General features: G+C 36.1%; 1 protein-coding gene across 7 annotated transcripts in view; it reads right to left on the reverse strand.

Moving 5' to 3' along the window:
* The window catches only part of TAX1BP1 (Tax1 binding protein 1), a 55,943-nt gene that overhangs the window by 16,562 nt on the left and 26,345 nt on the right, over nt 1–13,036 (reverse strand). For all 7 annotated transcript variants that reach the window (XM_040061183.1, XM_040061145.1, XM_040061164.1 and 4 more), the window contains exons 6-8: nt 6,139–6,287; nt 5,910–6,000; nt 1,072–1,299 (exon numbers count right to left, since the gene is read on the reverse strand). In XM_040061183.1, the coding sequence (XP_039917117.1) occupies nt 1,072–1,299; nt 5,910–6,000; nt 6,139–6,287 (468 nt within the window). The remainder of the gene's footprint in view (nt 1–1,071; nt 1,300–5,909; nt 6,001–6,138; nt 6,288–13,036) is intronic.

Raw genomic sequence — 13,036 nt, forward strand, 5'->3', positions numbered from 1 at the left:
GAGGCAGGTAAAGGAGTTTCTTATTTTATGGGCTCATTAATGTGTATTTGAAGTCTGAATATACAGGAAAAGTCTGAATACCTTCCAGGGGGTGTTTCAGCTATCCTACAGACAAGTATAGCCATATAGCAAAAGTGTACAACTATTCCCTCACACTCACTAGATTTCACCTGGGAGTGGTTCCACTGAGCCACAAAACTCCTAACAAGCTACACAAACCACATCAGGCTACTAGACACATGCCATTCTTAGATACTTTCTGGTAATTTGAGGTATTCCTATGACTTGCTACTTCTTTCAAGATATATTTCAAAACACATTGTATACAACTGAAACTCTTAAGAAAAAAACTATGCAATTCTTTGACAATTTAAATATGATAGTTCTTTTGAGTATTGTAATATTCCAGTACTATTTTAACTGTGCTCAGCTCAATATATTTTCTTTAAACATACTGTTACAGTAATCCTAGCAAATACATGTAATACAGATTGCAATGAAGATCCTTGATAAAGCTCACTTTAATCAAAATGATGTAACATATATTAGCTCACTGTATTTTTATCCAAGACTAAGGTCAAGACAGTTGCCATTACATTAATATTTTTATACTTATAAGTACTTAAAGCAAATTAACTTTGATCACAAATATTGGAAGGACTTAAAAAGAATTCAGAGAGAATCTACCAATGAGAAAAGAACATTACAAAATAACCCAAGTTTCTACCAACACATTTTCTTATTTGAACTCATTTTTAATGCTACTGTGGCTCACTTAATCGAATTAAGACAGGGAGAAGATTCAAAATAACACAGATAAATACTACATTATTCTGTGAAAATAACATGGGGAGAAGTAGATGAGCAATAGCAGAAACCTCCTTTCTGAACAAGCTTCTAGATCAGCTAACATGCACTTGATTTAAGGTACTATATTGAATGCTGAAAGAGAATTTGATAATTATTTGCACTCATCATTCAGAAACCTATTTTATACCCCATCTTCAGTAAAGCTTCAGTAAAGATTTTATAAATACAGATAAACTTCAATACTAAATACTGACAATTTACCTGTTCATTTTTCAAAGCTGTGATTTTTATGAGCTCGGCTAAAGCTTCAGCAAGCTGCTTTTTGAATTTTTCATTTTCCAGGCGTGCACTGTGAAGATCTGCCATTGTCTTATCCCGCACATTTACTGCATCACTCAGCTCTTTTGACATTAGAACAGCTTCTTGTTTGCTAGCCTGAATCTGATCTTCAGCTTTCCGAAGCTGCTCTTTCAAAATACCTGCCTCGTCCTAGGAAAGAGAAAAGATGGAAGAGAACTCATGGGTTTTTAATTCAAAGCTTAAATAGAGGTTGGTATAGGGATTAGAAACATCTGAAAGAAAACCCAAGTTTTCTTGGTGGCTTTAGCAAAAGTATTAAATCAAGAAGTCAGTACACAAGTACTATTTTCCCCATTTTTGTGCCAGCAATGATGTGCAAATTTATTTCATGATAAAATAAAGGCAAACTTTACTTCACAGTGAAATAGTGTCACTATGAAATAGAAGTTTCAATTCTGGATTTTTGTTGGAATTTCTGATTCCGTTTTAAACGTATGACCAAAAAAAGTCTGTTTTCCACATCTCTGTTCTTATCATTGCAGAACCCCAGCATCAAAAGCAAAGTCCTTCCCACAAAAACACACTGAAGGTAACAACAGTGAAAGAGGTTTTACAGTGCCTACAGCTGGTTGACGTAGAACACTGTAAAGCAGCTTGGGGATGGTTTTCTCACAGCTCTATTTCCCAAGATCTTGCACAACAAGCTTTCCAGAGGGAAGAGAGAACAAATAGTAATGAAGAGCAATCTGCAGCATGTAGCACTAAGCACACAAGCAACCCAAGAGCCAACTGACCAAAAAAACCAAAAAAAACCAAAAAAACCAAAAAAAACCACCAAAAACAAAACAAAACAACAACAACAACAACAAACCCAAACAACAAAAAACAAACCATCAAAAAAAATTTAAAAACAAGCTACTATATAGTCACCACCTCTGGGCTCCCTAATGGCATAATCATCTCTTATTCCTGAGTCCAGACACAAATTCAGCTATCTCTAGTCCATTATTTGTTAATTTTCTTAGCATCACTTGAGTGTGGAGGAACGCTAACACATTTTGTAACCATTTATGAAGATGGATAGACAAGTAAATGCCCCGAAGTCCTGTCTCCTAGCTATTTTTACAGCACATGATACATTGGTAACATATTTCAGTAAATACGTGCAGTTTCACAGTGTGAGATAAAACTATAAATGATCTCACCAGAAACTTCAAAAGCACTTTAAGATTAATAAATGATATAAACATTTGATTGCTTCAGTACTGACACAGATCCACTCCCTTCAAAATAAAACACAGTAGTAATTCAACACATTCAGAAACAAAACAGCAGAAAAGAGACTAAATATGCAGTTACATCTAAAGATGTAACCTAAAGCAAGACAGTATGCCTTTTCTAAACTATGTCTTTTCTCAACAGCACTACTTTTCCACTTAGGTATTATATTCATAACTTGTATTACTTTAAAACAATTTCTAGTTTTTTGAGATCCAAGTTGCTTTTCAGTGAGAAGATTGGCAAGATACACAAGAAAGATGCCTGCATAACCTGACTTTTCCATGCTGGCCTCAAAGGCTACGTCTAAACTGACTCTCTAATTTGGATCAAAACTACATTTGTGAAGCAAAATTCCCAGTCAATTTCATTACCGCCTATCACACTGTAGATCAGAGAACAATCTCGAGGCACAGAAACTGCATTCCTTTTGGATTAAATGGAACAGGATGATGCACATTAGGAAAAATACTTAATAGTTATTCTATTGTGGGTTTACACTGGCTGGATGCCAGATGCCCACCAAAGCTACTCCACCATTTCCCTCCTCACCTGGACAAGGGGAAGAATATAACAAAAGTCTTGTGGGTTGTGATGAGGACAGGGAGAGATCACTTAGCAATTACTGTCATGGGCACAAACAGACTCAACTTGGGGGGAAAATTGGTCCGATTTATTACCAGTCAAATCAGAATAGGATAATGAGAAATAAAACCAAATCTTAACACAGCCAGATGCCAACCCCTCTTTTCAGGTTCAACCTCACTCCCAAATTCTCTGTGTCCTCTCCTCCAGTAGCACAGCCAGGTTGGGGAATGGAGGCTGCAGTCAGTTCATCACACGTTGTCTTTGCTGCTCCATCCTCCTTGGAGGAAGGACTCCTCACTCTCCTCCTCTGCTCCAACGTCGGGTCCCTCCCACGGAAGACACTCCTCTACAAACTTCTCCAACACATAGCCTTCCCACAGGCTGTGGTTCTACATGAACTGTTTCAATGTAGGATCCCATTCATGGGGTGCAGTCCTTCAGGAACAGCACAGGTCACCCGTGGGGTCACAGGTCCTGCCAGCAAACCTGCTCCAGTGCAGGCCTCCCAGAGAGTCACACCTTCCTTCAGGCACACCCACCTTCTCAAGCATGAGGTCCTCCACAGGCTGCAGGAGGCTTCACCATGGGCTGCACAGGAATCCCTGCTGCAGCACCTGGAACCTTTCGTCTTCCTTCACGGACCCTGATGTCTGCAGAGTTCTTTCTCTCATGTTCTCACTCTTCTCTTCAGCTGCAATTCCGCTCAGTTACCCCCCTCTGCCATGCCCTTCTATAATCTGTTATCCCAGAGGTGCTACCATCACCCCCACAGGCTCAGCCTTGGCCAGGGGTGGGTCCATCTTGGAGCCTGCTGGCATTGGCTCTGTCAGGCCTTGGCTGATACTAGCTCTCAGAGGAAGCTTCCGGCAACTTCTCACAGAAGCCACTCCACTACCAAAACATACAAACCCAGTACAGGTATCCATGGCATCCAACTAGAACTAAGTCTGAAGTAACCCCACAAGGACCACAGACAGTATAAATATGAGTCCTTCAGCAATTTCACTCTCCTGTTACACCACACTGCTTGTCAACCACAGTGCTGCTACAGGGCGTAGTAAAGCACCTCTTCTTTCAAAACCTTACTGTCACTACAGAGTTCTCAGTCAGCACTGTAGCTTGACAGTACATTCACCTAACAAGTCTTTCAGCAATCATTCCATGTCTCCTCTTTTCTTCTCCATCACCCTCCAAAGTCTCAACACAGCTACATTACAAACCTCCTCCTCAATCTCCTTTCCTTCATCATGAAGCTAAAAGCAACGCAGGAGCACACCACTTTTACTGAACTCAAAGATTACCTTGTCATGCATAGTTAATCTCAGTTCATCATGTGAGGCCTCAACAAGCTCAAAAGGTGCAAAACTAGAACAGATCTCAGTCTTTTCACCATTTTCTGCATTTACAGAGAACTTCATAATCCTCATGCCTCTTAGCCTATACCCTGATGATTTCTTCAACTTCTTCCTTTCTCTTGTCAAGCGCATATAATGTATGTTTATCCACATCAGGCCAACTATATCAGTACTGCTTACCCTGTTTGATGAGGAGTGCAAAAAAGCTTTCTTCATACATTCTTTTTCATTTATTAACAGCTGTAATCTGCCAACCTCCTCTTTAAAATACAATATAATGTTTTCTTTGTTTACGTCCAAATTCTTAAACGTCTGGATTTCTTTTACTAGTTTGGTGTTTTCTATTTCTGTATTCTTCAAGTGTATCTGCAATGACGCTAAACATGTCAAACTTACTCCACGTTAGGAGAACTACTGTTCACCTGTCTATCTATGTGCTCACTAAATTCTAATTTATTCTAACTTGAGGCAGATTAGAACTTGTAAAGAGAAAAATTAAACATTTGATATTATCACTGCCCTCCAGCCCAAACTTTCTGGCTGGAATTCTTTCAGTACGGTCACATAACAACAGCTTCACTCTACAGCTATAAGTTAAAGCCCTAATTTCTCTCCACAGCAAATTAAGTTATTCAGGACTCAATCCTGTCTTCACAAATGCTGGACAACTAAGGACAAGTGAAAGAGAAATGACTTGAAGAAAACTGAAGAGAAATTAAAATTCTAGTAGTAATTACCCACAGCCATCTAAGCAAACAGGTCTACATCAGGAATATTCATTTTCAGTGACAGCAAACTGCTTTTAACAACTCTGCCTACTATAATGCAAAATAGCTCCTGAACTCAACTGTTTTCCACTCAAACCAGAACATTTGTGTTATTTACAAAGGGATCCCATGCTTGTAAAAGATGCTTCGAGATTTTATAATCTAGGAACAGAAATAATCCTTTAAATAAACTTGATCTGTTTCACAGAACCTAAGGATTTCATTATTTTATTAACGTTTTTTCTGCTTTGGGCAGAGGGAGGGTGGCAGTGTATTTTGTTCTATATATATGGGTGACTCTCAGCACCAGCAAAAGAAATCAGCCATGCTAGTAAAAACCAATGCAATAGAAAACCTACTAAAGCTTTTCAGTGTTATACACAAGGGTCAAGATGAGGGTTTTAGAAAACAAAGTCTGGAGAGAGAATTTAAATGACTAAGAAGTATGAAAACCACATTTTTATGGAAAAAATGTGTTAAAGACGACCAGTTACTGGGTGATGCACTGTATAACTAAAGAATTTTCTCACTAGAATCTATTATTTTTGTTACTGTGTCTGAGCTTTAACAAATTGGTGATTCATTCTCCTTCTTAGAGACCTTTTTATACCATGGTTGAATTCAGATGCTGTTTTCCTCATTCATTTTTATATGAGAACATCTACAACTATCTTAAAGATATGTTCACAGAAGTTACCCATTTCCGTTTTCCCTTAACAAATTCAATTTATTAGACTTCTCCATAAAACATTATTACCTTTATTTCAAACTGCTTCATTCCAGTGTATACAGGTACAAGCAATAAAGTTACCTTATAAAGTTCTTTTTCATCCTTTTCTGTCTTTAACACACATTCAAGTTGCTCCTTCTCAAGCATCACTTTCTTCAGCTTGTCCTTCAGACTAAAACATGAAAAAATTATTGGTACATAAGTATTAATACAGAAAATCCATGCATATAATAAAAAATGTTAGCTAAAAAAAAACACCTTTGGGGGAAAAAAGTAAAATAAGGAATGTAAAGAACAAAAGAATAAGTACCTGTCTAACTCAGTTTCTTTTGCAATGGCTTTCTGAGTAACAGTCATGATATCTTCTTCAAGCTGGAGAACTTTTGAAGCAGCCTCATCATGTTTTTTCTTCAAATCATTATTTTCCCTTTTAAAAGCTTCTGATGTTTGAATATTATCCTTTAAAAAATGCAAATAGAGATGTAATTTAAAAATGTGATTCTTCAGAAGTAACCCATGATATTTGAACTAATGCAAAATATGACCATTAGATTTCTTCTCTTCCTTAAAATGTATAACAAGCCCATTTCAAGTATAGATAAATAAATATATATTGAATACTGCTATGCACAGTTCACATATTAGTAAGAGGTCAATAAGGACTTGGTTTGGGCGCACGCATTCAGTTACTCAGAGCCTGCCAAAGACTTCAGAATACAGGATAAACACATTATTTCCTATCTGCTGCCTATTTCCTTTTCACGAACAAACCACTGACTGTCTAGCTTAGAAAACAAATAACTTTTATTTCTCTTTGTACCTGCTTTTACTTAAAAAAAAGAGCTTGCGTATTTATTGACAGTTACACTACAGAAGCAAGCCACAGTAAAGACAACTGCAGGCAAAAGGAGAAATGAAACAAAACAAAATTTTGATTTAGAGTTGGTTACTACATGACATTCTCCTAGCTAGAACATACAGAAGGCCTCAAATAGCTCAAGGAGGCTCAAGCAACCACTGTGGGATTTATGTCTTGGATATTGAAAGCTGAGACAGAGGATGACGACAATACCCAAAACAGATACCTCTGTCAGAAAATCAACAAATACAAAATGGGAAATCACTTTTAAGTATTGCATTTTTAATCTAATTACAGTAATGTTCATACTCCTCTAAGACAGTGGACTGCTGACTGCCAGCTCCACCACAGCGAAACAGCCATTTAAAGTCACACTATCTTAAATAAGCCTGAAAATGTTTTTTATCAGCATAACTATTTTCTTGAAAAAAATAAGTAACACTAAAGTAGATCCCATATACTGAGATAATATGCTACCTTTTTCTGATATCGAAGTATGATAAATCTCAACTTATTATCAACCATGACAGTGATATGAATAAAAATGTAAAACAAGGTCAAGACAGACTGACCAACATACCTAACTACAGCATGACTTAGGAGTGCTTGTGGAGATACTAAGGTACAAGCTGTCTTTCTGTTCTAAATTTGGAAGATTAAAGCACTGCTTTATCTATTCATTTTTAAACAAAGCTCAATGCCCTGAAATAACAGGACTGTACTGTTACATCAAGAGAAACACATCAGCCAGACTTTATGAAGAACCCCTACTGGCCAAATTCCAACCTAACAAACTAAGTTTTAAGTACAATAAAATATAATGAGGACTGGTTTTAGTCATTAATTGTCAAGATACACTGTTCGCAAGTATAATTAAGCCCCACTTTTACAAGCAACTAAACAGAAGTTTGAGCATTATGATTTTTTTTTTGGTGGGGGGGTGTTGAGGGGTAGGCAGTATTGAATTGATGAGTGGCAAATGTATCTGATGACTCACTCACTTGCTACACACTAAACCAGCATGTAGATTTTTATTTTTGCTATATATGCTATATAAAAGAACTAATATATTACAACTATTTAAACTCTAAAAGGCTTTCTTATGTCTTAATATAAAAAAGAATTTCAAGGGATCATGTATGTGCCATATTTTTTTAAAAAAAATATGCACTGGAGAAGATAACCCGCAACTTTCATAAAGACTTTATTTTTGAAGAGCTATCAGTTTCTTGCAACCAAAAATATATGTACTTGGTGTAACAAGGGCAGGATATTTCAATTAAAATCAGTATTCCAAGTAAAACTTGCTATATAACCAGCAAGAACAACACACTCTGTAACTGCTTGTCCTCCCCTAGTGCAGTGGAGACTAATTACTTGCCCCTGTTTTGAAAGCCTAGTATAGTAAAAAGTCTATTTCAATGCATACCTGTGTTTTCTCTAAACACCACTTCGGTATAACTGTAACTGTTGTAACCCAAGTGCCTTCAAAAGAATTTAATCTGATACATTATATATACAAACTCTACAAACAGTTCAAACAGGCTGCCAAAGGTAACATATATTAAAAGGAATTAATAGCCTGAAAAAAAATCTCTCCACAAACAGCATTACAATTGATGCTGCTTTGCTAGTTATTCTAAAGGGACATGGTACTAAAATGTAAAAGTTCCATACTTAACAGATTCTCACCTAATAAAGTTGTTTAGATACAACTAAAGCCTACATTTTTTAAAGAAAAAAAAAAGGATTAATTTTTAGAGACGACTTGTTATTTTACAGAATTCTTTGTAATTCAATTTAGATGCAGCAATCCCTAGCCCCATACACTGGTTACAGTGGTTTCAGAGCCTGTAAAATCTAAAATGAATGCTTTCAGACTATTTTACAGGTAAAGACAAATGTATTTAGAAGGAGTCTAAAGGGGAAGAATATAATAAACACATCAACTAAATGTACAGCCCCTCTTACAAAAAAGATAATTACTTTGTGTAATCATTGCTTTAATTTATTTATATTATCTGATACAACTACCAATATTATATATTTTCTCCCACCTTCTTAACAGAGGAATAAAAAAAGCACAGCAAGAACATGAATCATTTTAATGAACTGGTTTAAAAACAGCCAACAATTTTAAGGTTATTTTTAATCCAGTTACAAATGCAGCTTCCCCATCTCCTTCCCTAGAGTTGCAACAGCCATAAGGGTGGAGTGGGAAGTAAGCTGCACCACAAGGGTCAAGAATAAGCAACCAGAAATTACTTAAATCAGCTTTACTGCCGCAAAAGAAGAAGTTATCAAAACAAAAATTCCTGTAATTACTAGGAGTCTCATTAGTAAAATGAAACAACAACAAAAATTCAATGAGTTGTCAAGTGAATTTCCCTAAAATCAAAATTCCACTTTGAAAATCTTGATGTACCTTCAAGGCAAAGAACAAGAAGAAATATGGAGGTTCCAAAATCTTTACTAGTATTCTAAAATGGCAGAAGATTTAAGACTGATTATTTTAAAAATAATTTTACTGTCATTCCATGCAACACTGCCTTCATGAAGCTATCATAAGCTCCACCTAAAGGATATGCAAAGATCATGCCTGGGGTCATCCTTGAAACACATTTTAAATCCATTTAATAAAAAAATTCCCACTCAAAAGGACTAATAATCTTTCATTTGAGAATGGAATAGCCATGTTTCTAAATTCTCATTGTTTTAAGAGAAAACCATGGCCAAAATCAACACGTTCAACAATGAAGAACAGCACGCTTTTCCTACTTACTTCTTACTTCTAATGGATTTTTACAACAGCAGTAAAACATTGCTGAGCACAGTCTGGTTAATGGAATGGTACAGACATCCCTTGCTATGATCAGGACATACAACACATTTTTCAAACATACTGAAGGTAGAGAGAAATCCAGCAGACAGAAGAAAATATTTGAAAATACACTCTAAGACTATTTCCAGATGTGATACCTTGCAGTATGGCAATGGTCAGCATGGTTTTTTATGCTTCATCTTCCCTTTCCATACCATACAGAACTCCCTACTAACTTTTTCAGCCATCCCACACCTGAAGCATTCATTTTTTTTTACTTTTTAGAGAATGCATACACTGTAATGAAGAAGGGTGAAAAGTTCAAAATGAGCTATGCAGCTCACAGTGAAGAGGTCAAATCACTAAATACAAGACAATCTATTTAAAAACAAAAATTAAAAAAAAAAAAGCAAACACACACAAAAAGGCAGCACCACCTTTCAGCTGGATTGATTTAGCTGGATGTAATTTAATGTCAGAGGAACTATTATACTTGATAACCCACAGAGAATTTAAGGGGTTTAGATCAATTATCTGCAGGAGCCTTTTCTTTATCCCACTGACATCACAGCAGCTCCAAAAAAATCATGTAAAACACTTGGCTGACATCATACTCTGTTTAAAGGACCTCTGAGTATAAATGATGAACACAATATAGCACCACTGCAGCCAGTGCAAAATCTGAGTCTGCCCATAACACACAACATGAAAGCTCTGAAAGGAAACCTCAAGTTGTAATTTGTCTTTCTAAAAAAATAATTAAGCATTCAGTAAAGTAAAACAGCAAATCAAGTCCAAATAACTTCAATTAAGCTTTTATCCTCATGACTATGACTTGTAATAGAAATACTGCTCTAAAAAACACTACAGTCAATCTATTTCGAAAATTTAAGATGTCACAGTGGTACTATAACTAACATCACGAAAGTGATCAAAACTACAAAACTAACGTCTAAGTCTAAGTTCATTTAAGTTACATAATTCATTCAATTACTGTCATGAAGATTACAAACATGCAAGTTTTTGCAGGAGGCAGCTGACACATTTATACACACTATGATTTTGCAGCATGTATTTACATGTAAAAATGTTAATTTCTTAAAACATGCTATAATGTCACTATAAGTGATTAATATCGCAAAGTCTTTTTCATGAATACATAATTTGAATTGTAGAATATCTCGAGTTACTATTTAATTTTTCAGTGAAATAATTTTCAATTGCCCAGTTTAAGAAATATCCATACAGAGAACAGTCAAAAAAACTATGAAACAGGGTTTTGTCTTCATATGATGTTAATAGTACCCAAGGGCGCTGTAATTGCTGGTACTAACCTGAGCAAATTCAGAGTGTTTAATTTGTATCCAAAATTAAATGAAACTGGGGGTAGGTTTGCTTTCCGGGCTGGGGGATAGTATTTGCGGGCAGCTGTTTGCGGTTTTGCCTTTTGCACTGTTTGCTGTTACTCTATTTTGGACTTTTTTTTTTCCTAAAACCATGCATTTTCGTGACCATTAGATTTTCACGCACGCAGCACACGTGAACAGTATGAACAGAGCCTGGTCTAAAGAGACACTGCACTGAAGAAACAATTGATTTATTACTTCCATGTACACAGGCCGAACTGGGCACTTGTACTGCTTACTCATACTGCAGACATACCACACTGCACAACAGTGTTTTTCCACTATCTAAGCAGAGAAATTCTCCTTATAAAATGGCATCAAAAGCCAGCTTAAATAAATCCCTGATATTTGAATAAAGTTCTCCAATAAGTGCAAGTAGAACCTGTCAGCAGAATGTGAATTTACATGGATGTCTTATTAAAATTCCCCATCAGATAGATGAATAAGCCCACTTTTAATAAGTTAAATGGTAAGCTAAATTTACAAAAAGCATGAAAGAACAAGTTTATCAAGTTAGTAAATTCACTTCTGCCTCATTTTATGCCAACATCATAACAGAAACACTATTCAAATGTTCAGAACTCCATTGTTTCTGACTCAAGCTAAACATAGAAACTACTGCCAGAGGAATACAACTTGTCACCACTGTCACATTAAAGAAATCAGTTCAGAAGTGCCCTCTTCCCACTAGAGGGAGACCAATGACTGCAAAAGCATCTTTTGCAAGCTCTGCCCTCCACAAAAGCACCAAATCAGTGTTCACAAAATTGAATGGCTGCAGAGCATCAAAGAAATGACCAATGAAAGACACACAATGACTACAACATGCTTCTCTTCTTCAGCAGAGTAAAACTGAATCATGAAACAGTAGGCAAGTCCACTGCTGCCACAGACCTTGCACACAGTTTTAAGCATAAACAAAACTGGGAACACAAAGTCCAAAAAGTAAGCACTCTTACTATGTACAAAGCTCAATATATTTCATATTTATAATGCCTAAGACAGAGATTAGAAATATTTGTATTTTTTTTCCTAAATAGAAACACACTAAGCTTTTGTTCCATTTTTTTAAAGTTTGTTTCCTTCAAATTTTAAAAAAGCAAAATATATTCAGCTAAAAGCAGCTTAACAATGTTATTCAACACACTGACTGTGTACCAGTTAACAAAACCAAATCATAGGAAAAGTTCAAATATTAAAAGCAACCTGAAACATTTCTGGCAATCATGCATAACGTGCCATCTTCTTAAGCAAAATAATCATAGTGCGTAGCTACATCATTGTTCTAACAGTGTTACATCGTGAGAGTGGCAAGGTGTATATATAGCATGATCCTAAATAGAAGTATCCTACCAGGGAACATCACCCTAGTAAAAACAGATTAACTCTGAAATACTAACAGAAGGTTTTAAGAAAAAGATGTGACATTTCTGAAACATTTCCAATTATTTCACATTTACTCTGAATTCCCACACAGCGTAGTAACAGATTAAGTTCAATCTTCACACTCAGTAAGAACTATTTTAATGTCATCTGGGTGGGGGGAAGCCAGGAATGGTTTAACTGACATGAAAACTGCTGCAAAGGAATAATATGTTTTCCACTAACTGAAAATATGGCAAACCCTTTTCAAAAGGCTAAAAGAGTGGGGCAGGAATTTTCATGCTGAGGGCAGGAAAAGGAAAGGCCACTTACACCCTCTCTAAACTGATTTTGTAAGTACAACTACATACTGCATTAAGCAGGCCTTGGATAAGAGGAAAAAGACCAACCTAAAAGAAAGACTGAATTTGTGCCTCATGTTGCAGTATCTCAAGCTTTGGCAGTGTGGGGTTATTAACACAACTCAGTGGTAATAAACCATAAGTACACACTAAAAAAGTGGGGCCGGAGAGCATGTTCCCTGTGAGTGCAAACACTGACTAATGCCGAGCTGTGTGTCTTGCAAATAATTTCTTTTATGTGACGGTGGCAATTACAGCAAGAAAAAATATAGTCTGCAGAATCATTCATGTGTTGAATATAAATCTTTTTTTAGTAATGTGATATGGCTTAAAAAAAATAACCAAATCTAAAAAACCAAAAGCCTTTAGGGACAAGTAGTGACTGAGACTGCAATTGC

Source organism: Hirundo rustica, chromosome 1 (genome assembly GCF_015227805.2).
Source record: "Hirundo rustica isolate bHirRus1 chromosome 1, bHirRus1.pri.v3, whole genome shotgun sequence".
NCBI lineage: Eukaryota > Metazoa > Chordata > Aves > Passeriformes > Hirundinidae > Hirundo > Hirundo rustica.